Source organism: Embiotoca jacksoni, unplaced genomic scaffold (assembly GCF_022577435.1).
Source record: "Embiotoca jacksoni isolate LCO1_2020_lvr unplaced genomic scaffold, fEmbJac1.0.p SCAF_20, whole genome shotgun sequence".
Taxonomy (NCBI): Eukaryota; Metazoa; Chordata; class Actinopteri; family Embiotocidae; genus Embiotoca; species Embiotoca jacksoni.
This window is the reverse complement of record NW_027185341.1, coordinates 7554438-7582245: the sequence shown is the minus strand read 5'-3', so window position 1 is coordinate 7582245 and position 27808 is coordinate 7554438. Positions and strand designations below refer to the sequence as shown.

The 27808-nt window shown below is 43.7% G+C and overlaps 3 protein-coding genes across 3 annotated transcripts; 1 reads left to right on the top strand and 2 right to left on the bottom strand.

Moving 5' to 3' along the window:
• Positions 1 to 46: 46 nt before the first annotated feature.
• Positions 47 to 12644, top strand: l3mbtl2 (L3MBTL histone methyl-lysine binding protein 2). The gene is made up of 17 exons (XM_069156067.1): positions 47 to 513; positions 636 to 753; positions 991 to 1124; positions 4189 to 4267; positions 4615 to 4691; positions 5133 to 5250; positions 6137 to 6271; positions 6540 to 6628; positions 6720 to 6966; positions 8287 to 8354; positions 8768 to 8872; positions 9037 to 9184; positions 9968 to 10050; positions 10176 to 10410; positions 10621 to 10686; positions 10772 to 10915; positions 10990 to 12644. The coding sequence occupies exons 1-17, from the start codon at positions 163 to 165 to the stop codon at positions 11355 to 11357; spliced, it is 2565 nt and encodes an 854-aa protein (XP_069012168.1). The 5' UTR covers positions 47 to 162; the 3' UTR covers positions 11358 to 12644.
• Positions 12636 to 20134, bottom strand: chadlb (chondroadherin-like b). The gene is made up of 11 exons (XM_069156068.1): positions 20065 to 20134; positions 17837 to 18001; positions 17494 to 17688; positions 17231 to 17386; positions 16999 to 17144; positions 15766 to 16047; positions 15469 to 15688; positions 14485 to 14758; positions 13975 to 14387; positions 13719 to 13885; positions 12636 to 13547 (listed from the first exon to the last, which is right to left on the bottom strand). The coding sequence occupies exons 2-11, from the start codon at positions 17999 to 18001 to the stop codon at positions 13238 to 13240; spliced, it is 2328 nt and encodes a 775-aa protein (XP_069012169.1). The 5' UTR covers positions 20065 to 20134; the 3' UTR covers positions 12636 to 13237.
• A 365-nt stretch (positions 20135 to 20499) lies between these two features.
• Positions 20500 to 27342, bottom strand: rangap1b (Ran GTPase activating protein 1b). The gene is made up of 16 exons (XM_069156066.1): positions 27194 to 27342; positions 26717 to 26833; positions 26463 to 26590; positions 26187 to 26246; positions 25792 to 25971; positions 25559 to 25693; positions 25251 to 25409; positions 25039 to 25152; positions 24854 to 24953; positions 24553 to 24637; positions 24034 to 24196; positions 23784 to 23867; positions 23182 to 23284; positions 22821 to 22909; positions 22038 to 22159; positions 20500 to 21604 (listed from the first exon to the last, which is right to left on the bottom strand). The coding sequence occupies exons 2-16, from the start codon at positions 26826 to 26828 to the stop codon at positions 21520 to 21522; spliced, it is 1719 nt and encodes a 572-aa protein (XP_069012167.1). The 5' UTR covers positions 26829 to 26833; positions 27194 to 27342; the 3' UTR covers positions 20500 to 21519.
• Positions 27343 to 27808: the final 466 nt, after the last annotated feature.

The window sequence follows — 27808 nt, the reverse complement described above, 5'->3', positions numbered from 1 at the left end:
CTTCTGTGATAGGAAATAGAAAATTGACTGCTAATCATAACATGAAATCCTCTCTTTCCATTGTAGGGCACACAGAAAGACACCCTACCACTGAAAAGAAGAAAGGATTCCTTAAAAGAAAGTCACGAGGAGTTGATGGTCCTCTGCTGAGCACATCACAGGATGCCCTACCACTGCGTGGCCTACGGATGTGGCAAAACTGCAGACGACGGTGTGACACTGTTTAAATTCCCCAAGGACCCGGAGGAGTTTCACAAATGGGAGAAGCAGGTGCAACGCACTCGCGCCCACTGGACCGCAACACCAAACTCTCACCTGTGCAGCGAGCATTTTGGAAAGGAGTACTTTGAGTCCCGACCAGGTCCAGGGGCTCTGAAGCTGAGGCCGGGAGCCGCTCCGACAGTGTTTGTCCGTCCACACTGTCCCTCCTGTAATGGAGCGGGCTGCAGCAGCTGCCTGCCAGCGATCCAACGGAGGAGAATCACAGCGGAACCGAGAGAGCCGGGCGTTAGTGTGAGGAGCCATTATTGTGGACCACAGTGGGATACCACAGAAAGAGAAAGGCATTGTCAGAGCTTTCAACCGGTTGTACACAGGTTGTGTTCACCACTCTTTTTGTATTTTTCTCCTCACAGGCAGAAAACAACGAGAAGGCACCCATGCAGTTTGATGATGCTGACGGAGGAGGTAACGAGGAGCATCTGACAGGAGGAGGGTTGAAACCGGGGGGAACGGACAAATATGGGCAACCAGGTGAGGCGCAAATTAAAGGGAGAGAACAAAGTGCATTTTTTCTGTCCTTTCATTTCATTTCCATTTCGATACAAAAGTGAGTCAAAAGCAGCAACGGCACTTCTCAACAATACACGTGAACCATGAAGAATCTCAGTAGGCTGTGAGGGAAATTAATAAAGTAAATAGATTGTTTCATGTAAAAAAAAAAAAAAAAAAAGTAATCTCTTTTGATTGATTTGTATGTATTTTTTATAGCGGTGTGTGAGATGTGTGGGAAGACCGGCACCCTTGGCACCTTCTTCTCAAAGTCAAAGCGTTTCTGCACCATATACTGCTCACGCTCCTTTTCATCAAACTCAAAGAGGTCCTCCATATTGGCACGTCTGCAGGTGAGAAAATATTATGTTATTTGTTCATTCAAACAGACTCTGCTGTTGAACACTGGGTACGTAGAACCAGTGGGGAAGGTTTAATTCATTACTTTGCTTAATTAAATAACTAGAAGTAATTTGTGGAGAGTTTGAGACTTTTACTCGTCATGTGAAAAGAAGTTTCCCATGAAATATTCTTTGTGTTTGTGGCTTATTCAGTTCTCTATAGAAACAGCTAAAAAAGTTCGTTATCTGGAGTTAGCATTGAATTAATTACTATAGAGAAGAAAAGTGACACATTTTTCGTATAACTTGGGCCGCAAATAACGGTTATTATTTAGTTGATGAGTTTCTTGATCAATTAATGAGCTATTTGAGCTTTATAAAGTCAGAAAGGGGTGAAAAATGGGTGAAAAATGGCGACCAGTGTTTATCAAAGCCCGAGGTGCAGCCTAAAGCATCTTGTATTGTCCCGGAAAACAGTCCATAATCAAAACATATTTGGTTTATTATCATGGAGGACTAAATGAACCAGAATATGTTCACATTTAAGAAGCTGGATGCAGAGAATCATTTTTTTTAATTACTCAAAATGATTGCCATCTTATCAAAATAGTTGGTGATTAATCAAGTAATTGACTAATTAACTAATTTCAGCAAAATGTATAACTATTTCCATCTGCCGCATCTATTTTTACAGCTCAAATTTTTCAATCTTATTACGTTGATCTTTTTTGAGTAAATATACAGTGAAGGAAGTAATTATTTGATCCCTTTCCAATTTTGTAAGTTTGCCTGCTGACAAAGAAATGAACGGTCTATAATTGTAGGTAGGTTTATTTTAACAGAGACAGAATATCCCCCCCCCAAAAAAAAATCCAGAAAATCACATCATATAAAATTTATAAATTGATTTGCATTTGATTATGTGAAATAAGTATTTGATCCTCTACCAACCAGCAAGAATTTTGGCTCCCACAGACCGTTCAGATTAGACCTCTGGCTTTAAGAAAGTACTCTGAATCTCAACTCGTTACCTGTATAAAAGACACCTGTCTCAACTCATTACCTGTATAAAAGACACCTGTCCACAGAATCAGTCAATCAGATTCCAACCTCTCCATCATGGGCAAGACCAAAAAGCTGTCTGAGGATGTCAGGGACAAAATTGTAGACCTGCACAAGGCTGGAATGGGCTACAAGACCATCGGCAAGCAGCTCGGTGAGAAGGAGACAACTGTTGGTGCGATTATTCGGAAATGGAAGAAACACAAAATGACCATCAATCGCCCTCAGTCTGGGGCTCCACGCAAGATCTCGCCTCGTGGGGTATCGATGATCATGAGAAAGGTGAGGGATCAGCCCGGAACTACTTTGTCAGTGGGCAAACTTACAAAATTGGCAAGGGATCAAATAATTATTTCCTTCACTGTATTCTTTTACATATTTACAATAGAGTCTTAAATCACATTTATTGATTTTTGTCCACATTTTCAAATCTTAATGGGCATTTACAATCTCTTTTACGCATCAACAAATCTCAGGATGCTCTTAAGGTTTTGCATATTCCTATACACTTTCTTAAAATCAGACTACAAATCTAATTCCATAAGTGTAGAGTGAGATACACCTTCACAAGTCTCCACACACATTTGTTAACAATATTTATCCAATAATAGACTGATAGACATTGTTGGTGGTGTTAAATGTAGTCTTATGAAGGCTTTTTTTGGTCCTATTATTTCCATGATTTGTAATAACGAACACAAGGTGGCAGTGTTGGTATATTTACTGGCCACCACTGCAGGAAAAAACCCCGAGGTAGAAGAAGACGGAGACCGCGCGCTGCACAAAAACACGCTTGCCATTACGCAGTGACCTGAGAGCGTGATCTCGGACACAGCGCGTGCTTTTCTTATTTGTCATTCTCTAATTAAACGGAGACGTCTACGTATTATAAAATACTCAAATGGTTCTCAAGTGCTGCGTCGACACCTGCAACAACACTAAGCGGCCGACCGTCGCCTTTCATCGGTTCCCACTCGGCGACCCGGAGCGGCTGAGACAATGGCTGTTTACCCTGGCCATGGATGTAAACACTCCCCTCCACGTGCTCAACAAGATCTTCGTCTGCCAGAAGCATTTCCACCCGGACGACTACCAGGACACTGTGGACCATCCGATCCGCCGGGGCCGGCTCCTCAAAGCCACCGCCGTGCCCAAACAGATCAGACACGCCTCGGAGCCAGGTGACCCCTCCGCCAAGTATCAGCTGGTAAGGTCAACAAACAAGGAGGCAAATGAAAGTCTTTTATTTTGAACTCCCCCCAAGACCTCCAAAGTTATTCACTCTAAATGTAAAAGAAAAAAGATTTAACTTTCATTCAGCATTAAAAACGTGTTGAAGAAAGCTGAATCTGAGAGCTGAGCAATATTATGGTAACTGTTTCCTCTTTTTTTTTTTTCTTTTTTTTTTTTTAAAGATTTAATTTAAATGTATTGTTTAAAAACAAACTATAGCTCACGGGACAGTGAACAATAATATAACGGTGTAAACCATTTCATAATAAATATACATGACATATAACCTCTCCACTTTGTGTATAATGCTCATGGTTTTGAGTTACAGCCTATTTTTGTATCTTTACTGAAATGCTCCAAAGCTACATGTTTTAAGCCTGTTTAATTACTTAATTGCATGCTGGGTAATGCTAATTTGTTTGCCCAATGACATCACTTCCTGCCATTTGTGATAACTTTCATTCACATTGTGACGATCTTTTTTTTGTATGCCTGTCTGTACCAGCTTGTGCTTCTGGTACAAAGATGTTACGCTGCAGCGGAGACCCAAAGACTTTGAGTCTTGACAACTGTTAAATTTTGTTGTTGTATTTTTAAAGTTGATACTTATCCTTGTTCTAATAAAACCGTTACCACAGACCCTGGTGGTGTTTTGTTTGTTTAGTCTTCTGTTTACATATCAGAAACTATGACCAAACTGTACCCAAAGTTTCTAAAGGAGAAGATTTGACCATTTTTGTTATCTTTTTGTGTGCCTGTATCTCTCTCTCTCTCTCTCCAGGGAAAGCCCCCAACAAAAAAAGCTACTGTGCTTCACAAGTTGAACAAAACTCCTCCAGCAGCCCCAGTGGATGCTAAAGGCACTGACCACACACACACACACACAAATTAATTACTTGCAGTTCACAAGACATTAAAGTTCCAAAATAAAACACAGAATCACTTCATGTATGTTAATAGAAAAGTTTACACTTGACGCAGGACCTCACATTTTGAAACATGCATGTTTTCTGGTCACTTTTACACATTGCTGCTTGCAGTCATGTTGACATATCGCGGCCGTGTGGTGGGGGGGCATGTCTCGACTTATCTCGGGAAGATAAGCTTTACTGATATTTGCTGCTTCTCCTGTAGAAATATTTTGAGCTGCAAATAGACTTTGTAAAATTTCTTTCTTCATAATTCGCCTGCTCTTTTTATTCTGTAGCATCTACAGGTTTCGACTGGGGCACCTACCTGGAGAAGGAAACATCTCTGGCTGCGTCTGTCTCCTGCTTTGGACATGTGAGTCATGTTTTTGACGTGTAATGTCTAGAGTTTTTACGAACACACAGCAGATCATGAAAGATAAGATGAGACTTTATTAATCCAACGGTGAGGAAATTTAGTTGTCGCAGCATAGGAATGTTGGGGGGGGGGTGAAGGTAAGCACACTAAGAATTTTTTTTTTTTTTTTTTTTTTTAAATATGCGTACAATCAAAATAAGATGGATAAATAAAAAGTTTTTAAGTATGAAAAATAAAGACCAATGTATAAATGCACACAAAGTGGGGTGACTTAGTCATTAGCAGAAGTAATTCACCAAATTTAAAGAACACGGAAGTGCTGAATAAATGAACTTTATTATGTTAATAGTTTAACTGTTGAAATTCCTGGAAGGTATTTGAATGTGGAGCATGAGACATGTCACACTGATGATCTGTGGGTGACCTCCGACTCGGCAGGCTCCTCTGTGTGCCCACTGGGACGACATCGCTGTGGGGGTGAAAGTGGAGGTCCTGAACACAAATGCAGTCCTTCCCAGTAAAGTCTACTGGATTGCTACGGTCATCCAGATTGCAGGTGTGTACATCAAACACCGAACCTTTTGTTTTGTAATTATGATTTTTGTTTTTATTTTAAGCAGTTGCCACTTTTATTTTCTTATTGTCAACCAGTCTTAAAGGTACCGTATTTGACACATTTCCAGTGTTTAACTAACAGTCTTGATATCCATAAGAAGATCATTTCTTCTTCCTGCTGGAGCTCTACCAACAACAGGCGGCTTTGTGTCGGCCTCTTTAAGGCACGTCGATATCGATGACCATCTCTTAATTTCTGAGTGATGCAGGCCAAAGCCAATCAAGGGTTTTCTTTGGTCTTGTAGCTTACAAGCTCCATGACTGAATGACCGTTCAGTGTTTCTTTCCAGATGTAAGGGTTGGACAGTGGGCCGTGCATGACATCACAAATTCACAAAAAAAAACTAACAGCTGGTCCAAACAGCACAGTTGCTCAATACAGTTTGTGTATGTTTCTGTATGTAGTGATTGTTTTAACTCTTTCATAGTGTTAATGTAGCACATAAACCTGCTTTATAACGGAAAAAGAAACGGAAATCTGCTTTTATACAAAATTGGGCCTTTAAAATGATCTGGAACAAGATTTAAGGGCTGTAGCAACACAAAAATGAGACAGAAAACGTTGTTTTTGTTGTTCTTAAGTAGCCAATATTTTCACCAATAAGATAGACTGGAGGCAAAAAATAAAGTATCTCAGCACTTGTAAAACTGAATGTTGATACGTACCCCACCCGTTTTGGCTGTGCTGTTCCTGGTATTTAACGTGATAAAGTACAGTTAATTCATCAACAGTAGACACTACCTAATATGGGATCTTAACTGAAACTTATATTTGCCTGAAATTTTGCCAAGCAGTAACTCTTCTTCCTCCCCTTCCTTGTGTCCAGGATACAAAGCTCTACTGCGATACGAAGGCTTTGAGCACGACAGCAGCCACGACTTCTGGTGCAGCCTCGTCTCCGGAGAGCTGAACCCGATCGGGTGGTGCGCCATGACGAGCAAGCTGCTGGTGCCGCCACAAGGTGAGGATTCATGATCGGACCTGAACCACACAGAGCTGCATGACCACAGAACATGTTCAGTGGCCTCAATCAGGACAGGAAACATGAGTTCTTACTGTCTCGGTTGGTTCAGCACAATACATGGCGCTCTTTAGGACTTTTAAAAACAGAAGTGTTGGAATTTTATTAGGATCAATAAAGCACATTGATTCATTCATGTTGTGATTGTCCCTGATTGTTTATTTTATCATGAGGATGTTTTGTAATTTAACAAATTGTGCGTCTACAGATGTGAACCCGGATATCTCGGACTGGAAGGAGTATCTGATGAAGAAGCTGGTGGGGTCCCACACTCTACCTGTTAACATCTACGTGAAGGTACATCTGATATTAGGATTTGTCTCGTGTAACCCCTGTGTCTTGTACATGTGAAGATTATACTGAATCAACATCTCTGTCCTCTTCCCAGCTGGCAGAAAGCATGAAGACCAGTTTCAGGGTGGGCATGCGTGTGGAGGTGGTGGACCCCAAACACGTGAGCCGAACCCGCATGGCCATCATAGACTCCATTGTTGGCGGCCGTCTACGGCTGGTGTACGCCGACCGAAGCGACTTCCCCGAGAACGCCGTCTACGATTTCTGGTGCCACATGTGGAGTCCCCTCCTGCACCCGGTCGGCTGGTCCAGCAAAGTGGGTCACGATATTAAAGCATCTGGTACGTACAAAGTTAAAGAGAAATTGAAGACACCTGCCAGATAGCTGGGGACGAAAATCCAGTGATATCGAAGCCAGCTTGTAGCATAGAGGAAGAACGCCATCTTGTTTGATTGAAAGTACTTTGTCTCCGGGGTATAATTTAGCTGCGAAAAAGGAGAAGTAAATATTCAAGTCCTATAGAGACCGTGAATGAAACGGGGGACAAAAATCTGAGGTGGAATTTTGTGCAGCTGGATTAATAACCTCTGTGTAGAAAATATTTGGAGGAGCACCAAGTTGAGCTGGATCAAAGAGAGCATTAAGACTTCAGATGAGGACCTTGGACCTTAGGATAAAATGGCAGCAGGTTTTGTTGAGGTTATTTGTACCTACTGAAATAAAGCACAGATTTGTCATTATTATACAACAATGAGTAACGACAGTAAGCTGGCCAGTCAGAGAGCGCAGACCTCTACCAACGGTCCACTCGTCTAATTGTGGTAATATTACATTGTTCTGGTTCTCACCTGTGAAATCTCCATAAAGACTGCTCGCTGTATTAAGTTTGAGCAGCTGCTTGAGAATCAGATGATTTCTATACCCATGGGTGTGGATTGCGAAATTGAGTCATCGTATTTCTGGACTGGAAAATGTTTTTTCACTTTTGAACTTTGACGCCATCTAGTGGAATTTAAGATGTGTGACATTTAGTTGGCCAAATGCCCAACCTCAGTTACTTACAGGGAAATAAAAATGTGTGAATCTGCTCCGTGATTCAGATCTGCACCAAAATGTATTGTTTTCATGTGAATCATGAGACACCCTTCTACCAAGTTTCCTGGAAATGGGGCCAGTGGTTTCCCTGTGATCCAGCTGATCAACAACATGTAACAAACTGAAAACAAAACCTCCTTGGTAGAGACAATAGTGAAAACACATGACAACATGTTGTGTTCTTAGTTTATCAATCCATTTGCAGAGTTTATTAATTAGTCTGCTTTGTTTAACAATCTGAACAAACAACTTTCCCTGTGATGTTTTAAGGACTGTAGGAAGACCAGGAAATTAATGAAACGCAAGCGAAACACACATTTATTTATATGTATGTTTTCCATCCACATTGATGATGTCATGTTCTTAAAGTAATTCAAATATCACATAGCGAGCTGAACGGATATAATTTGAGCCTTTGCTACTTGAAATTCATCAGCTGCTTTAGCCGATGGATTAAAAAGTCAGTTCCTTCTTCTGGGTTAAAGAATACTGGGCTTTTCACTTTTAGATTTGTTGCACCTTTATAATAAAAATACATGTTTTTCCTCTTACTTTTTTTTTATAGCAAACAGCGTGGAAGCTTCTAGTTATGTGAAGGGCAACTATGACAGTACATTCACACTCTTTAAAAAGGTAAGGAGTTGTTTATACTAAAGATATGATGCATGACCTCAGTAACACCTGTCTTATAGTGTACTTTCTTTTATTACTAAGCTATAAGTGTATGAATCAACTGATGTTGTGCCTTTTTTTTTCCTGAGACTCTTTAGATGTGATGATACTTTTTAGACTCAGCCAGTTAACACTTTCTAATCTGTGTTCTGCCGTAACACTTGAATCTTTACAGGTTTGCTCAATTTAATCCGGTTTTAACACACACACTATATTAGGATCAGTCATTTCTGAGAAGAGTTTGATGTTAAAAGTGCTGGAAATATTCATTGTTCTTTGGTCAGAGCTTTTATTTTCTGCAGCTTAACTTCACTGTTTTACATGAGTGTAGACTCAGCGTGATAGTGAATGTGAAGCTCATGTGCGATCCACAGCCTCGGATCACCTACATGGCGGGAAGTTTCTTTGAAGAAGGAATGAAGCTGGAGGCCATTGACCCCCTCAACCTGGGAAATATCTGTGTGGCCACAGTACATAAGGTAAGGCCACTAATTCGGCCCTCATCAGTCATGTAGGAGGTGATCCGTTACAGATTAATAAGATTAATGACTTTGTCTTGAACCCACTAACGTCTTCACTGCGGCGTCTTTATCCCGGTTTTTGCTGTGTGTCTGTCTCTGTCTCCCCCCTCACTCGTCTCCAGGTGCTCTTTGACGGCTACCTGATGGTGGGTATTGATGGCGCCATATCAAACAATGGCTCTGACTGGTTCTGTTACCATGCCTCCTCTCACGCCATCCTGCCAGTTGACTTCTGTAAGAAGAACAACATCCCTCTCACCGTACCGCAAGGTAAATATCAACCTGTTATTCCAGCAGTAAGAGGCGGATCAGAAAGTCGTGAGACTGCTCCTGTTGCGCATGAACAGTAAGTAACGCCGGGACGTGCACTGATCAGAGGGAAGCTACAAACTTTGAGCAAGTACCTCAAGTTTCGTTGTTTGATTAACATCAGCGCCTGAGTTACACATGTTTTTGTGACACGTTGGGAATTTCTACCAGATGGCACACCGTAAATTTTGTATCAAACTCAAGAATTTGGCAACGGAGACCCCTTGAAACACTTCAGAAAATCTACAGCAATAAAACAATGTCACTGTATGTACATACACGTACATCATGTCAGGGGAGTTTTCTTCATCATGTGTGGGGCTGTGCACCGTGAATTCGCCCCCCAGGATCAGATTGTCAACATGTAGTTCAACTGTGATGGTCTGAGGGGAAACATTCAGAGCAAACAAACAGTTGACGGTCTCCACCACCTCTTTTCGCGGATTTTGTCTCCGTGACTTCCTTCTGTTCCCCCAAAATTTGACACAAAAGTCGACATGCTCTCGGCTCAAGTTTCAGGTACATGGAGAAAATGCGAATGCCCCGACTGAGGTCATAAACGTGTAAATCGGGTGCCGAAGATGATCAAGCAACGAAACTTGGAATACTTCCTAACCGAGGTTATTGCCTCCCCATGTTCCCTGCATGTCACGGTACAACAAGAGGAGTCTCAGAACTTTTTTATCCACCCTCACATATTGTTTATATTCACACTTGTGTAATATACTGTCTGTTTCCTGGCAGGTTACGATGCTCAGACCTTCTCCTGGGAGAAATACCTGAAGGAGACCGAAGCCAAAGCTGCACCGGCGAGACTGTTCAACGCTGTAAGTCCAAACCTGGTGTGAAGTTCTGCTGTTTTGAAAGGCCAACTGCGAGTGTGATCACACACACACAAGTTGATCAATTTAATGTACCGGGACAACCCCTTTCTGAACGGCTCTTTTCTCAGGACTACCCCGGTCACCGCTTCTCACCCAACATGAAGCTGGAGGCGGTGGACCTGATGGAGCCCCGGCTGGTGTGTGTGGCTACCGTGAAGCGCTGCGCTGGCCGCCTGCTGCTCATCCACTTCGACGGCTGGGAGGACGAGTTCGACCAGTGGGTGGACCACCAGTCCCCCGACATCTACCCCGTCGGCTGGTGTGACCTCGTGGGCTACCAGCTCCAGCCGCCTCCTGGACTCGGTAATTTACCTGTAATGATGCAGAAAAATGGGTTAAAACGCGTAATTAATTGCAATAATAATCTATTGCAAATAAATACAGCAAAAAGATTTATTTGAGGCATCACAAGCTTACCTCATTAAGCTGGAGGCAACTGATGGTGTTGGTCACTGATGTGTAGATTTTTCTGACCCTTTAATAAAGTGACAGATGTTTTATTCTGTTTTCCAGTTGAATTTATTGAAACCCAGGTGGCACGGAACAAGAAACCCAGGACCTTTGTGTTCGGGAGAAAGAGTACGTTCTGACTCAGACATGTACATGGAGTCTTTGTTTTTGTTTTTTTTTCCTCATATGATGGTGATCGTTTTTCCTTCTTTAGAAAAGAGGCACTCAAGGAAGAGGCTGTCTCAGGAACAAGCTGAAGATGACCAGCCGGCTGAGGTCCTTGTTGCCGAAAGTCCTCAAAGCCTTCCTCCAAAAGTGCCGCTCATCCAGCCCAAGTCTGAGCCGGTGGAGCAGGATAGTAAGCAGACAGACTCACTTTGTCCTCATTTGCTTGTCAAATTTGGGGATTTACTGACCTATCTGTGTCTCCAGTTTGTTTAGTGCAGGTGAAAGTGGAGGAGATGGAGACAGAGACCCCTATCGAGATCCCAAACAACCCTCAACCAGTCCCTCTGGGTGTGATCAAACTGGAGGAGGGAGGGCGGCCGTTGAAGCCGGGACTACATCGAGCAGCAGAGGCGAGCAGTGCAGAAGATGTAGCGGGCGAAAAGACGGCGCAAAGTAAAGACGGAGGAGATGAGCGCGTGAGATTTATCTGTGATGGCAGCATGGAGCAGAGTGAAAATGATCGACTAGACCAAGAGGAGGGGAGCCTGGCGGATGAGAGCGTCATGGATGAAACATTGGAGAGCAGCATGGAGCAAAACGTGATGGAAGAGGCTGAAGGGATGGTGAAATGAGATGAGTGGGTTTCTTTACAGAGGCGATCTGCGGAGGAGCAAAGCGACTGAATGACTCCATGACGAAGTAAAATAAAGCCGATGTGATGAATATATCGTCACCTTCAAGACTTCAATCCTGGCTGTTTTGGTGACACTCATGATTCAGTTTAAGACTACAAGTCCCCGAGTTCTGTGGGAAACCAGCTTTCCTTAAATAGCTACTTTTTCAGAAGTCAGCAGATAATAATCCAACATTCAGCAGCAGAGTTGGTTATTTAAAACTAATCTGCTGACAAAGATGGCCAGCGATGGGCATTAGCAGTGACTTAATAAAAACTCTGATAGCGTTTGGAGAGTAAACCCTCAATAGTAATGCTGCATCAGTGAGATACGCTAATGCTAACACTGGATCACTGATTATCCTTGTGCACAGGTAGGCTTTTTGATCCAAGTGTGGGAATGACAGACTCAGCATAACTATAAATACTCTTTAAGGAGTTAAATACATAACTTTCTTACAGTTAAATGACTTTTAGTATCAAAAACTGTTTGATTTCATTAAAATATAACATTATCTTACTATAACTTAAAAGATGACTGTGTATTGCTCGCAACAAGCGGCTTCAACACTTTTAAAACTACCTCATTTTCTCCATGTTATTAAGCTCCACTACACAAAAGTGGTTTAAGTTTCTCTCGTTTTAGTTTAAAGGTCCCATATCTTACAATTTTTTTTTTTTTTTATATTTGTAGTCTTGATGTTTTAGGTATCAAAAACCATCATAACATAGTTTTACATCTCTTTCAAGCTTCTCTCCGGAGCTCTACCTGTTTTGTATCTGTCTCTTTAAGGTGCATTGATATCAGTGACTCTCTCCTGATTGGCTGACTGTTTTCTGAGTGACACACCCCCAGACCAATCACAGGTTTCCTTTGGTCTTGCAGCTTGCAAGCACCATGATGGAATGGTCACTTTGTGTTTTCCTTCACGTAAAAGGTTGGACAGTGGGCTGCACTGAGGGTGGAAGTGAGCTTGACTTTGTGACATCACAAAGTTAAGGAAGTCCAAACGGCTTGTTCATCAGCAAATTTGTTGAATATGGGTTGTGTGCATTTCTGTGTCGTCTGAACGTTTTGAACCTTTTACAGTATTCTTATAGCACCTACACCTTTACTGTCAAAAAAGAAATAGAAATCCCAATTTACACAATATGGGACCTTTAATATGATTGTCTAACATCAAATCTGTAAATGGGACTCTGACAGTCTTGTTGGTTAATAACGACATCAACCAAGTGTTTGTTATGTTTTATTTTTTTTCCTCTTTTATATCCAAATGTTTTCTCTTGTAAACATGCCATCAATGATTATAAAAAAAAAAAAAAAAAATACTGTTTCCTAGGTTTACTGCTTTAATGAAGTCTTTATAAATGGGACTAGATGTTGTCACGTAATGGTTACAGATATCTGACATGAAGACTAAAATTCAATCATTTCTGATCAAATAACGGCAGTGCTGGCTTATGACATCGACTTCATTTACCTCTTTAAAGATAACAATTTTAACTAGAGCTTGGTCTAACTAGTTTTATGTAGCTGGGAATGTAACTGTAAAATCTCTGACCTCATTCAACAGTTGAGTGATTAGACAGCAAGAGGAAATGCAATAAACAACTGGCCTATAAACGGTGTGAATGAAAACGGACTGGCTGGAGGTGTAAAATACAGCACAGTCTCTGCAGCTAGGTTTTTTTTAATTTTTTTATAGCTGGCACATGTTACAGTTTTTATGACGAGAGTCGATTCGATGTTAAACTCAAAATCTTTGTCGGTTTCCTGGAAGCTCTGGTCTCCAAACTTCAGAACAGAATCCAGACGCAACACCAAAGGCAGCAGATTTAAGCCATGCTGGGTTTCTTTGTGGTTTTGGTGGTTTTCTTCGCGGCTGCCTGTTTCGTGTTCGGACTCTTGCGAAGTTTGGATTTGGCTTTGATCATTTTGACCTGCCGCAGGCCGTTGAGGTGCATTGGTTTGGGTTTGTTGGCCTTCGGCGCCTTTCCCGGCTTCGGGATGACCATCGGAGCGGCGGGGAGACTCTCTCCTCCAGGACAGGACCTGAAAACGTGGACATCCTTGACCCTTCGACCCCTCAGTTCGGGGGGATTGGCGCAGGTGGCTCGTACCTTGAGGTTAACTTTCTCGATCCATCTAGATGAAGAAAGGAAGATGGTTATTTAAATAAAACGCCCAGACACTAAATAAGTGGCTTTAAGTGGCACAATTTTCCAACGTCATTCTTATAAACTGGTTTTGTCCCTTTAAGGAACATTTTGAAGCTGTTAAACCTCAGTCATGATTACACTCATTGTGCTGTCTTACAGACGTAGTGGCAGCAGAGGGCAGTCACACATCAGAGGGTTGTCAGCCAGGTTGATGACCTCCAGAGAGGTGAGCAGGTGGAAGTCGGGCACCTCCTCCAGCTGGTTGCCCTCCAGGAACAGACTCCTCAGCCCTGGACCCAGACCTGCCAAGGAGTTCTGCGACATCTGGAGAGAGACAGATAACGTCAGACGTCAGGTTTGAGGAGAAAGATTGATGTTATGGATGAAAATAGACTTTTATGTTGCCCACTCACTTTCTCCAGTCCCATGTTATCCAGATACAACTCCTTCAGTGTCCTCTCCAGCGGCTGGAAAGCGTTGGGTCCCACCCAGCGGATTGAGTTTCCAGACAGCCTGAGGTCCCTGAGGTTCCCCGCCTTGCTCAGCGCTGCAGAGGGAACCTCCCTCAGCTTGTTTCCGCCCAGGTGGAGCGTATCCAGATCGTTGGCCTGGTCCAGAGCCCGGGGTGACACGTGCTCGATGGCGTTGCCGGTGAGGTAGAGGGCTCGGAGCCCCTCGGCCCCCGTCATGATCCCCGGCTCCAGCTTAGTGATGGCGTTGTTCTCCAGGTGAAGTGCCAGCAGACTCGGCAACAATTTGAAGGCTGCTTTGGGGAAACCGCTGAAGCGGTTCTTCTCCAGGTGGAGGTAAGTCAGCTGAGGCAGACCTGTGGATTCAGATGGCAGAAACTGAATTAGGCTTTTGTTTAACCAGTAAAGGAAGTCAGAATGCTGTTGACTAATTCAATTTTGGCTGTAAAGAACCTTTAAAGGCGTCGGGGCTGAGGGAAGTGAAGTCATTCTCGGACAGGTACAGGTATATGAGTCCCTTCATCCCGCTGAAGGCCCCTCCCTCCACCTCCACGATCTTGCAGCGCTGCAGGTGCAGGGACACGACCTGGCCGACGCCGGGGAAGCTGTTGCTAGGGATGTAGTGGAAGTGGTTGCCGCGCAGGTCCAGGAGACGAGTGGCGGGAGAGAAACCCCGAGGCACTTTGGTGTGGCCGCGGTTTTCACACGAAGAGTGGTGCGTCTCCGCCTGCCGACAGAGGGGGAACGGACATGTAGTGGACGAAGGGGACAGAGACACACGGCTAAACCTAAACACCGAACCTGACAAACTTAACTGATGTCACCTGTGTGCAAACAACACTGCTCTAGAATGTATCTGATAATAGCCGCTGTTTGTAGTTTATACATTTTAGCAAATTACTCAAGAAAATCATGAACATAAACAAATCCAATGCAGACTTAAAATACAAACCACTTTACAAACGTGCAATAAATAACTACAGCAGCGAGCAGCCAAGTGCTACCTTGGTTTGTTCGTGTGGGGGTGGGGGAGGGGGTGCAGGACAATTACGTCTCACATGTCACCATTTTTACTATCAACTGTGGGAAAATGTGAAGATATGCACATCCGAGCCCTCACCACTGACCTTACAGTTACTGGGCAACCTGCTCTACTGTCGGAGCCACAGACAGAAGTTCATTAACATTTAATGATATTGAAAGTAGTCTGGAAGTCTTTCTACTTCTACTGATTCTAGTTTCAAGACATGCAGCTTTTACAGACTTAAATCTAATTGTTAGATTATTTGACTTTGTTAGATCCACAATTTTTGCAGTGTAATGTCTAACTTGATAAGAAATGAGTGTCAGTACATGAAAAAAAAAAAATAGTACATTATAACCAATATCCCTTTTTTTTTTTTAATCCAACCGGTCCTCATCACATACTTCCCTCACCTCACAGACGCAGTTGGCGGGACACTTGACCTTGTTCTCAGGCTCCTGGGTGGGCGGTGGCGTGATCCTGGTTGCTTCCTCGAACTCGGCCTTCAGCATGGCCTCCTGGCTTTGACAGCGCAGCTCTGGAGGGTGAACCGCCTCCAGGTTCTCTCCCGAGAGGTGGGCCGGTCCTCCACACGTCCCCATCAGCTTCACCTTCCCCCGGATTGCCCACTCTCTGCAATGGAGCACAAAAGAGAAGATCAAAGTGGGGACGTGGCTGTCGGTACGTCATCCTCAAAGGTCTGCTTGTACCTGAGTGGACGCAGGTAGCAGTTGCAGTAGATGGGGTTCCCGGCCAGGTTGAGGCGGGCCAGCTTGGGTGAGGCTTCAGAGAAGGGCTGGACAACGCGCAGCTGGTTGTGGCTGATATCCAGGTGCGTGAGGCTGGGGGATTTGGACACAGCCGTGTTGGCCAGGTCCTGCAGGGACATGTGGTCCAGGAAGAGGTGGGTCAGCTTGGTCATGGACACCGCCTCCTCTCCCAGGTACGTCATGGGGTTGTAGCTCAGATCCAGACGGGTCACCTCTGTCAGTCTGGACACAGTGAACACACGGACACGATACGACACAACAGGTCCGTCTGTGAGTTGAACTCCCTCGTGTGGCTTTTTCAAAAGTTATGAGGGTTTTGTTTTTATCTTTTGGACACACTAATATCTTACAGCTTGTTTCATCGTTGACAAAGGAGGCAGAGCATGAAGAACTTCAAAACAATGTCAAATCTAACAAAATTATAGATGTTGCAGCCACTTTCCATTTTAGAATGAAGAGACATAAAACACAAAAGCTAAATTTAAACTAACATTAACAAACTATATGACACGTATAACTTTTAAAACATTTCTGTTATGAATTTAGACTAAAGTCAAGGAGGAAACATTACCTGGTAGAAATAATGTTTTATCACTAATATCATTGTAGCTCCATATGTTATGTGTTTCTGACATGAGTCTTATTGACTAATTGACTGTGAAATACAGGCCGCACCTTTAAATGTTTCAGATGCAGCTATTTCTTTTCAATGGCTGAACACAAGTGCATCTCCCCTCCCAGAGTTCAGTATTCTGGCCGTCGCCATCTTTCTATTTTGGAGTAAGAAGTGACCATATTTGGACGACTGGGGAGGAGCGAGAGGTGGATCTGATTCTACCTGATTGGAAAATCAACCTGACTGCACCACAGGCCTGTCAATCAAACAGACATGCCCCAAAACATACCTCTCTGAGGCCCAATATCTAATTAATGATGGGATTATTTTCAGATGGACTGCCAGAAAAATAAGAAGAAGTGACTTTAGTGAATGACACCATTATGACTTGTGTAAAACATGTATTGACTTTGTATTTCATTAGAGAAAGTGAATGGTCGTTTGTGGAGTCAGAGCCTTTTTCAGAGCAACAGCCACATTGGCCTCACGTTTAAGACCTGGAAGCTACGTCCACTTTTATATTCAATCTTTGGTCCCACCTCACCAAGTGTCCTTACCGAGTCATGGTCTCAGTGGGGAAGAACTGCAGCTCGTTGTGGTCCAGACTGAGTCGGGTGAGCGTGAACAGACCGGCGAAGGCCTCGGTGTCCAGGTAGTTTAGAGAGTTGTGACTGAGACGAAGCCACTTGATGTTTTGCAAGCCCTGAAAGGAGCAGAGGTCGGCTATTTAAATCCTGGTCCGAAGCCGTTTTTGCAGTTCTTTTTGAGCAGGATGTTGGGTTTGTGTACCTGGAAGGCCAGGTTGGGGATGTAGACCAGCTGGTTGTGCGTGAGGGAGAGCAGGTTGAGGAAGCCCAGCTGAGTGAAAGCTCCAGGCCTGATCTCTTCCACGCGGTTACGGTCGATCATGAGCTGCTTCAGCGAGGACAGACCATCGAATGACTCCTGCACTCACAAAACCAAACTTTTGTGTGAATAAAGGCATAGAGCAATGATGAGGTGACGGGAGAATTGAGGTGGTTGTGAAAACTGGATGTGGAGTTTGTGGTCACCTGGTAGAGAATATCAATGTTGTTGTTGGCCAGGTTGAGGAAGACGAGGCGGCCGAGTCCGCGGAAAGCCCCCTCCTTCACCCTGCGGATGTTACAGCGCTGCAGCAACAGGTGAGTCAGGTAGGGAGTGTGTTTAAAAGCCCCGTTGGGAAGTTCCTGGATGTCATTACCTCGAAGATCCAGTTTCACTGTGATCTATAGAGCATGGAGATTAACACATTAGATTGAGGACAAGGAGTAGCACAGAAAAATGTAGCCTTGTGGTTATAATTCTTTAACACGGTCATCATAGTTTGTATTTGGTTGATATAAGGCTTCAAAGGATATGGCAGAAATGTTAAACCTCATCGACAGTAGGAGGAACTTGGGTGAGGTTCTTGTTGACGCAGGTCACAGTGAGCTGGATCTGATCACAGATGCATTGCTGTGGACATTGTGCTGTGTGCGCTGCAGGGATGCAGAGGAGCAGCAGGACCCACAGGGTGTCAGGAAGGAGCTGGGAGTTCATCTGATGGGAAATAACACCAGTTAACTCAGTCTCACTTCTACCTGTGGAGGTAAGTCATGGTTAATAGTCTTGGGCCCGGGACCCCGGGGCACGGTAGATTGATGGTAGATTTTATAGATCTGAGGAACCTTAGTAGACCCGTTATTGATTCTTGAATTCATTTATGTGACCCTGAACCTGCCTTTAGTTACCAGTACTGCTACTGTAGGTCTAAACTGCTGATGGAACTCCAATGATGCACTGAGCTCTTCCACTCTCCGTGCATTCATAAGCCTCTAATGCATGTCAATAACCTTGTTCCTTTCCTTTCTGCAGGTGTCTCTGGCTCTGCACGTTTCTGATCTGTAGTTAATGGCCCCATCAACCAGCCCAGTCTTTGTTGTTTTTCCATGCTGCTCTTGTCTCTCTTCGCTCTCCCCTTATGCCATGCTTGCTCATGTGCACTGAGTGTGGCGGTCCTCAACTGGTGTGGTCACACGCGTTCTGCGGTTGTAAGGCCGGATGAATGTACTGCCAGATTCTTGAAAACAACGTACGAGATGACTTAAGGTAATGAAAAGAACATTCATACATGCTGTTTAATTGCCTGATGTAGCACTCTTGTCAGGTGGAGGGATTATCTCGGCAAAGATACGACAAATTTTCATGAATTTGTGAACAAAATTTGAGTGAAATAAAACTTTTCTGTGCATAGAAAAAGTCTTAGATCTTTTACTTTAACGTAAAAAATTTAAGCAAAAACAAAATAGCTTATATCTTAATAGAGTGTATAGTATTATATCAGTTACAGGGACAATTGTCTGCCAAATTACTTCTCTTGTTTTAATTTATTGAGAATACATTTGTACATTTAAATGCATGACTTACACTCAAGTGTTTTTACAGTATAGTGTAGAATTGATCATTTTCCACAACTGCAAGAGGCCACCACTTCCAAAACCATGCAGCTTCTGGTTCGGTGAAGTTATATGACAGGACGTATTATATTCTGAGTTAGTCTCAATTCTATATGAGAAGAAAAAAAGGTGTGTGTCATATTGATTTATTTTTCCTCTCCAAAGCTTAGTATGACAAAAGAAGTCTCCATCATTCTGTACTTTTGGGGATTAGTGCCATTTGGTCAGATTGGTCTGCTCTAGTCTTCACTGGAATGCCTTAAAACCACATTCCCATGTCGGATCAACAGTCTTGATCCACAGGAATGGACATGAAAAGCTTCGCAGCTCCACACTCTGAAATTTTGAGTCTCAAAATGTTGACACGTGCAATGGTGCCATGCCTAAAAGCTTTCATGTCAAAAGTGTCACATCAAATCCTGTCATAGATGAACCATATGGAAACCCATGACTGCATAATCGGCCTATTCAGCGCTATCTCAAGCAGCGGAGCAAATGACTATGAAAAGCACCGATATTTAGCAGCATACTATGTTTTGTTGGTATGACCCCCGGTACAGAAAGGGGCCAAGAAACCAGAGACGGAGGAATTTCCTCCATCCGAACTATTTGTCCGCGTCCCTCTGAGGATCAACAGTCCAAACCGCAGAGGAGCAGCCGCACCGGCCGCGCACAAAGACGCAGTGTCTTTCCCTGCCGGTGTTGTGCCAAAACGCGTTTCCCAATGAAAAAAACGTGTGTCCTCTGGCCAGGGACGGTGAGAAGACTGTTTTTAAGCGGCTCTGAATACGTTCACCTCATTACCTGACATTACCTGGCATCGTGCAGTCGTGTGCGTAGAGATGTAGTTTTTGCGCAAGTTTTGAGACAGAAACCTACAGAGGGATGCGATTTGGACAAATACCAGTCGTGTATTTCTTCAATTGAAGTACATAATAACAGTTATGAAAGTATCAAGTCATCAGCATTGTAAAAATTCAAGAAATGTTTCTTTAATTTGGCGCAAAATAAAAACAAAAAACATTGTTGGATATTTGACGAATAGATATGCAACTTTCAATTTAGATTTTCGGTGTTACTGTTAGAATCGCGTGAATAGCTAAATGTAGGACAAATCCTTCCATTTGGTTATTTAGTCATAGGAATGGATTAGACGCACGGACTCACCGTGGTTCGGTCGTGGTTCCGTCCAGCTGCAGGTCGTTACTGGCCGCTGACTCTCTCACGGACTCTGCAGCTCTCTCACCCCCCCCCCCCCCCCCCCCCCCCGACTGTCCCCCATCCAAAACAAACTCCGTTTATCCCCTTCATCCACGACGACTCCCTCCTGACGCGCACACCTCCACCTCCCACCACTGGACTGTGCACACTGCTGCTCTCAGCCTGTTAAAGGAATAGTTCACCCCGAAAATATAAAGTTATTCTCGCCTTTTTCTACTTGCAGCTCACTCAGACAAGTGTTTACAGCATTATCTGATTATGGTCACCTGTTTTCTTCACCAAAGTTGTTTATCTGAGGATGACTAGTAACTAACTTGGTACCGCTGCTGAACACACACAGTATATACACATACATAGATTGAGTCAATCTTGTCAGATGAGTTACATTTAAGACACAATATTTAGTACAAAATAACAACAGATCAGGTAAACAAACATCTTGACTGAATAAATGCACTTGTTCATAGTCTATTTGTTATTCAGATTATCGAAAGGCTATTACAGCATATTCCGTTTCCCATCACCAACACACAAACAGCTACATGAGGTAATACACACAAAATGAACTTGTGCAACACAAAGTCAAATAAGAACATTTTTTTGCCCCCAATAAAACAGCAGATAAATGGTATTTTGGTCCCCTGAGCCCTGCAGTGCTACAGCTGATCACAGTGCAGGTGTGTGTGTGTGTGTGTTACTCCTCTGATTTGTCTGGACTTTCTAAGCAGTGGCAACATGGTGATTGTAACTGGACAGCCTGCAAGACAATCAAGTCTTCTCTGTATTTTGGACTAATTTATTTAGATTTATAGATTTATTGTAATCACCGTTTCTGTCTCAGCATTCCTTGACCACATTTAGAGAGCAACAAATATCAGTGCGTGTGAGATGCAGGTCTCCAGTTACAGCAGGTCTGGAGCTGCGTGTTCTGTCACACTTTGCCAAACTACCAGATTAATTAACCTGTAAAGAAATTTCATGTTTATCCCAACATGTCCGTAGATGTGCAGGGACTCTTGTCTGAAATACATGTATTGTTTTGTCATTGCTTAACAGCAAATTTCCAAACTGAATGCAGATATTTCAAAAGGTGCCAGAATGATGTTGTCCAATGTTAGCTCCACTTTTTCTTCTCCCACACATGGCGAACTGATATTTACTTCTATATATTTTTTTTTTATTATTATTATTTTCTATCTATTTTCTATAAAAAAATATAAGTCACAAGCAAAAGTAGAAAAATAAAACTTAAGACATTGTGGACAGTCTTTTGTCCTGCCTTCATAAAATGCACAAATGAGGAGCGGACATCAGTGGTTGTCCTTTTGTTCAAGTGGGAGGCAGCAGTGTCAGTCCAGTGTGTGTGTGCGTGTCTGCGTTGGCATCGGCTGATCGCTGCGATCAGTGTTGGTCGTGGCACATCTTCTCCAGAGCAGAGCTCAGCCTCTCGCTGGCGCTGCTGCAGGACTTCAGGGCTTCACTGTTCCTGCAGATTCACACACAAATACAAAGTGTAAGAATAAAATCTTGTTCTCGTAACATGTTCAACACCAGATTTACGCTTTTATTTCGGCTGTCCAGTCTCCCTTCTTGATCATAACTTGGGTTGGTACCGATACCACGACTTTGATAGCAGTTTCTGAAAGTTTTTTTTTTTTTTTTTGAGACCTCCTTGATAAAATCCATTTTATGAAAAAGACAATTACACATTACTGTACAAATCTTTAGTGTTCATGCGGTTTAGAGGGGGAGAGTGTAACCCAGCTTATTTTCTGATGCCACAATTAACAAATGTCCCCTAAATGCCTCAAATTGAAACTATCGTGAGAAGCTACAATTTATAAACATTTTGTCTCCGAATTTAGATGAAAGAAACTTAATGGGAGTCAGAGATTTGTGAAGATGAAAAATGGTCCTACTTGGACAGGAAGGTGTGAAGCAGTGATGCGTGGTGCTGGGGGAAGTATTCCTGCTGCACAGCATGTTCCAAACACAGCAGCTGACCTGGGACCAGCAACGCCTTTTTCATTTTCCCCTCTCCCTGAAAAACACAACAGAAAAATAAATAAACTGACACAGACTGAATTGATATAAAGTTACATGCTCCGTTTCAACTGACATACTTCCCTTAGTACACGAACAAATAGTGATCTCAGACGTTGGGAAAATGTTTTTATTTATTTTGAGAGGGTAGTTTTGTCTCAAACAAAGATTTTGTGCGTCAGGCTAAACAGAAAACAGAGCCTCGATCACTTCAGCTGTATATTTGTCTGAAGATGATTCAGGTTTCAGAAAATCGGCATTTCATGTTGCTACTACTGCCGACATGTGCGGGAGGCTATAATTCAAGTAATTTGCAACGATTCCTGTGACCAGCGGCCAAACATGCAGCGCCTGTGTTGCCCTGCGTTTGGTGACCCATCAGATTATTCTTACCCGAACCACCTCACTCCTCATGTCTCAACCTAACCAACACCGCAGGTCACCGAGTCTGACGGGTCATCATGTACGCTGCATGACCAGTTTTGTGTGGTATACCGAGTGGAAGTGAACGGTTCTATACATAACAGGAGTGTTAGAGTGGATGGGAGATTAGCTGCTACAACACTCGTGTGGATGGAGCTCTTTTTTTCCTTTCAAAACGGTGTAAACGCGGCCGTAGATGAGAGGGGGGGGTTATGGGTACTGCAGCAGTTCTGTACCTTGAGGAGTCCCATCATGATGAGCAGTGTGGAGAGGAAGCAGTACGACTGGAGGGCAGGACCAGAGAGCAGCTTCTTCAATACTGCATCTGTGGGACACGGTGATACAGGTCATTTAAATGAGGCAGCCGGTAGCTCTGACACCGATCACATCACTGTGTGCAGAAAGAAAGAGATCCAGCAGCCGCGCTTTTCAATTATTAGAAGAAAATACAACAGCAAAACACTGATGTTTGTTTGCAGTAGTACGAAGGTATCCTCCCGAATATGCAGCCACCTCTGTGAACTACATTTGGAGATGGACTGAAGTCTGCAGATGCTCCAAGTCAAAAAAGGTGAGTACGAGTGTCATTTTACTCACCAATAGTTTCTAGAACGGCAGTATTGACTTCCAGATCTTCGGCGTACAAGGAGCCAATTTTCAAAAAGACATCAGCAGCCTTGTGTGGCTCGGCTGCGTCGACCTGAAGAGAACAGAGAAGTAGATCAGCAGCAGCTTCTTACATCCAGTTGGTGCACGAATTCTACACCTGAACGAGCACACTGAGAAGACGGCATGTTGTGATGGCACTTTGGTTCTCCTTCGTGACGAGGCTCCTGCTCAGCATGTTGAAACCGAGCGAGTATTTCGCCCTCATCAACACAATCGTTGCTCCCCGCCTCTCCTGCGTGCTGGACTTCTTTCTCAAAATGAAGTTCAAGCCAATGAGTCGCTGTTTTGACACCGTGAAGAAGATCCAGCTCAAATCAAAGATATCGCTTGATTGGTTTTTTAACAGAACGGAGCTTCCAGGGTGCGTTCAAAGTGTTTCAGGAGAGCTGCACACAAAGGGACGACTTTGAAGGACTTGGCGGCCTGATATCAAATCAGGAGCGTTTTTTGTTGTCGTTATAGCTGCAAACTCTGAACTCTCTGATGGCACCTCGTACATCAACAACATGATGGAGGCACTTTCTTCTCACCTGTTGCTGCAGGCTCGTCCTCATCTCCCCCAGCTGAAGAAGCTTCTCTGCAGACGGGCAGCTGAGGAAAGACATGATCTCTGCCTGTGGACGGACACAAAGACGCAGTCAAAGCCACCGAGAGAGCCTTTTCTTTTCCTGGTTTGTGCAACGTGCTGATGGCACGGCACTCGACGTTTGAGTAGAAATGAACAAACAGAAGCACATCGATGTGAAACGGGACAGTGACATTAGTTTAGTTTGGGCTTACTGAGCTCTCGGGTTTTGCAGGACCGTCGTCGATTCTATTTAGTCCGTTTTCCTTCACAATGCCACCGTACTCCTCGTTCTCGTCTTGACAGTCATCACTGGCGTCATCTTCGTCATCATCATCATCTTCCTCATCCTCGTCATCAGGTTCGCCTTCATCATCGCTGTAGTGAAGTCAAACAAATACAATTTTAGATTTACGCGTCCATATGCGTGTGCAGTTCATTAAAAATTAAAAGTAGCTTCAGGAAATATTCAATTGATTAAACTTAAGCCCAACTGATACCGATTTTATCAGCTGATATTGGCCTGTCAATGATATATTAGTAGCAGCATATATGTTGGCTGATATAAAAACATTTTTTTTGCAAAACATAAGGCAGAAAAAGGTGCATGAGGTAAGTTAGAATTATCTGTGTTTTTTTTAGTTATCTATAATAATTATTGTACATTTTTTACTCCCTAATGTTGCTATCGGCCTCAAATATCCAGTATCAGTCGTCTCGAACACAAAAACGACCTGAGTGATGCCAGCATGTCTCCTTTGTCCATGTGCTCCATCGTCTCTCTCAAAGCCTCACAGCCCTCCTCTCCCAGACAGTTACCTGTTAAAGTCACATTCGACAGACATTTTAACCTCTAATAACCATGTCTTATTTCATATAATAACGTTATTTCACTTTCAGGTTTGAAAAAAACACTTAGGCTACACTTTTCCAAGAACATTTTAGCAGCTTCCTAATTCCACAACTTCCGCAGTATTTCCAACTCCGCTGCCTCTTTCTGCAAACACAGCAGATCCAGTTCCACAGTGAGCGTACCGTTCAGATCCACTTTCTCCATGTGAGGTTTGTCCACGATGGCCTGAGCCACTACCAGCGCCGCTGCCTCCGTGATCTCACCAAATGACAGGTTGATCTCCTGAAGACGACGGCAACATAACACGGCAGTGTAAAATACGCTGACGAGGGAGTAGACACGGAGAGACAGTTGACAGTGAACTGACCTGGAGGATCGGCAGTCCTTCTCTCAGGACTGCAGCGAGGGCGATGGCTCCCTCGGAGCGGACCAGACAGTCGCCGAAGTTGATCACCTGGACGTTCCGAAGGTGTCGCAGAGCCTGGACGGCCAACGGGACGAAAAGAAAGGACGTGTTTAACGCACCGGAAACGGCTCCTCTCTGCTCGCAGGAAATTTCTGACGATAAACAGGCCTCACCTGCGCCATGGCCAGCGTTCCCTTCTTGGTGAAGGTGTTGTCGTTGAGGTTGAGGACCCGCAGCTCTGGATTGTGTCGCATGCCTGAAGCTAACGCCATCACACCTGCGTAGTTTATTCCATTCTGGGGCATGTGGACCTCCTCCAGGCTGCCAATCAGCTTCCGTAGAAAAGCAGAGAGAAAGCTTACAGTCGCCCGAGGCTGCATCTTCAAATGTTTTGTCCGACCAGGCGGTTGGGATTCTTGATAAGGTGCAAGACACATCTTATTAAGAAAAGCCAGTCCCTTTGATGATGAGTGTTTTCTACCTGAAAGGCCTTAGCCAGGGCACGAGCTCCCTCATTTTCCAGGCGGTTCCTCCCTGCAACGAACACTCTCAGTCTGAACGGAGCTCCGAGAGCCGACGACTGTCTGTGGCAATCCATCAGAGCTTCAGCCAGGATCTACATCGACCGGAGGAGCACCGTCACCGTTTGCACCGAAATACAATTCCATACTAACAACACTGTTTTGAGCCAGTTCTGCTTTTCCGCCGGCTCACCTTTCCTCCCCCGATCCCCATGCCACAATTGTTGAGCCGCAGCTCCCTGAGGGTGTGACAGGAGGGGCTCTTCAGCAGCTGCTCGATCCCCTTCACGCCGTCGGGTCCGAAGGCGTTATCGCTCAGGTCCAGCTCAGTCAGCCTGGCCCCGGCTCTCATTAACGCACTGCCCAGGGACCTCTGATGAGAGCATAAAAAGAGAACATGTGCATTAAAAAAAAAAAAAAAAAAAAAATATATATATATATATATATATATATATATATCCGCGAGACCGGGCGTGTGTGAACACATCAAAACACTGAAATACAAGGAAATAGAGAGGACATCAAAGACGATCCATTACAAAACAGCTCCATGAAACAAAACTGCGAGCCAGTGGCTGCGTTTCTCACCAGAGCTGTTGGGATTTCAGAGCGCAGCCTCCCGGTGAACATGTCGCTCCAATAGCATCTCTGAGAGACAAAGAGTTGTTAACCGGATGAAAACAGAGAGAAGTGGTGTTGCTTTTCTCTTCCTGTTTTGGTAACATTTGCTTGTGATGCATTTGATTTTTACTTCAATATGAAAAAAGTCAAACAAGTCTCTAATGTCACTGGAATAACAACATTATGAATCCTTCCCACGGATCATTTGAGCTTTACTTGGAAAGGAAACTATGATCGGAGTACCTGCAGCAGGTCTTTGCTCTCCAGAGCCTTGGCGATGGTTTGGGCCGCCTCCACTCCCACGGTGTTTCCTTCGAGGCGCAGAGCTCTCAGACCCCGGTGCTGTTCGATCTCGCGGACCAGCTCCTCCGCTGAAAGCACAGAGGGGAAGATGATCGAGTGTGAGGAGAGGACGGGGAGAGGTCCTCCTGATGTCAACAATAACACTGGTGCAAAAGAAAGGAAAGCGATGTCCTCTCGGCTGCCCGGGATCTCACCTGATTCTGCGTTGTCCAGCTTCAGTCCCAGGCCTTTATAGCTCAGCTCCCCGTCCCCAACATGAGTCTTGGAGAGAGCTTCAGCCAGCTGTGCGATGTCGTCTGAGGCCATATTGACTGTGTGGAGACATCCAGATGTCAGACAATACATATATATATATACATATACAAGAGCTATTCAGGATACAAACAGGCAGAAGTTCAACAGTATAACGGAAACCGACTAAAAATGTCCAGTGACGGTTGATGAGCTCCACTTGAAACACCAGAAGAGAACAAAACCGACAGCAGTCCTGTTAGCTGTTTAGCTCCATCAGCGCTAACTACTAGTAACGAGCGACATGAACAACGCTGACATCACCAACTACAACTGGCTGTTAGTCCGACGTTCAGAGGTGAACTCTCGAGTCTATTTCCCATTTGTTCAGTTCAAAAGTTCTCATTAAAAGACAGACAACTGTTCGTTATGAAACTTACCACAAATCCCGCTTTCTGAGGAAGTGATAGTGAACACACGTTTCTCCTTCCGTGCAGCGCGCCGGTTGCTCAACCGAGTGACGTCACGAGGTTTCTTGTTCGTGGAGTCTGTCCACGTCCGTTACAATTCGTGTACAGGTGCGTTAGCGCCACCTGCTGGTAGACAGACAGACAGACAGACAGACAGATAGACAGACAGACAGACAGACAGACAGATAGACAGACAGACAGACAGACAGACAGACAGATAGATAGATAGATAGATAGATAGATAGATAGATAGATAGATAGATAGATAAAAAAAATTCCTTCCCAGATCAGTTTTCCTCATTGGTTTCTTTTAATTCAATCAGCACTAATATTAATCTCAGAAATACTCGATGCTATCAGATTAGAGTTGGAAATATTATAGACTCTTAATTCTATAAAAAAAAAAAATATATATATATATATATTATATTATTGAAAAACATTTATATAAACTTCTTTGTGAGAAAAGTGCAAATTAGCCAGTAATTTTACATGAATACAATTTGCTTCAATCAATGCGTTTTTAAAAATGTTCATCTTTTCTTTTCTTTCCTTTTTTTTTTTTTTTTTTGTCAAACATTTGTC

Coding starts and splice junctions, on each gene's coding strand:
- rangap1b (XM_069156066.1), bottom strand. CDS start 26,828: ATGGCCTCAGACGACATCGCACAGCTGGCTGAAGCTCTCTCCAAGACT. Junction 25,153..25,250: donor GAACGCTGGCCATGGCGCAG/GTGAGGCCTGTT, acceptor TTGGCCGTCCAG/GCTCTGCGACACCTTCGGAA. Junction 24,954..25,038: donor AAGGACTGCCGATCCTCCAG/GTCAGTTCACTG, acceptor CGTCGTCTTCAG/GAGATCAACCTGTCATTTGG.
- chadlb (XM_069156068.1), bottom strand. CDS start 18,001: ATGAACTCCCAGCTCCTTCCTGACACCCTGTGGGTCCTGCTGCTCCTC. Junction 16,048..16,998: donor CCCACTGAGACCATGACTCG/GTAAGGACACTT, acceptor CACTGTGTCCAG/ACTGACAGAGGTGACCCGTC. Junction 14,388..14,484: donor CAGCCCCGACGCCTTTAAAG/GTTCTTTACAGC, acceptor CTGAATCCACAG/GTCTGCCTCAGCTGACTTAC.
- l3mbtl2 (XM_069156067.1), top strand. CDS start 163: ATGCCCTACCACTGCGTGGCCTACGGATGTGGCAAAACTGCAGACGAC. Junction 5,251..6,136: donor TACGGTCATCCAGATTGCAG/GTGTGTACATCA, acceptor CCTTGTGTCCAG/GATACAAAGCTCTACTGCGA. Junction 10,916..10,989: donor TGAGCCGGTGGAGCAGGATA/GTAAGCAGACAG, acceptor CTGTGTCTCCAG/TTTGTTTAGTGCAGGTGAAA.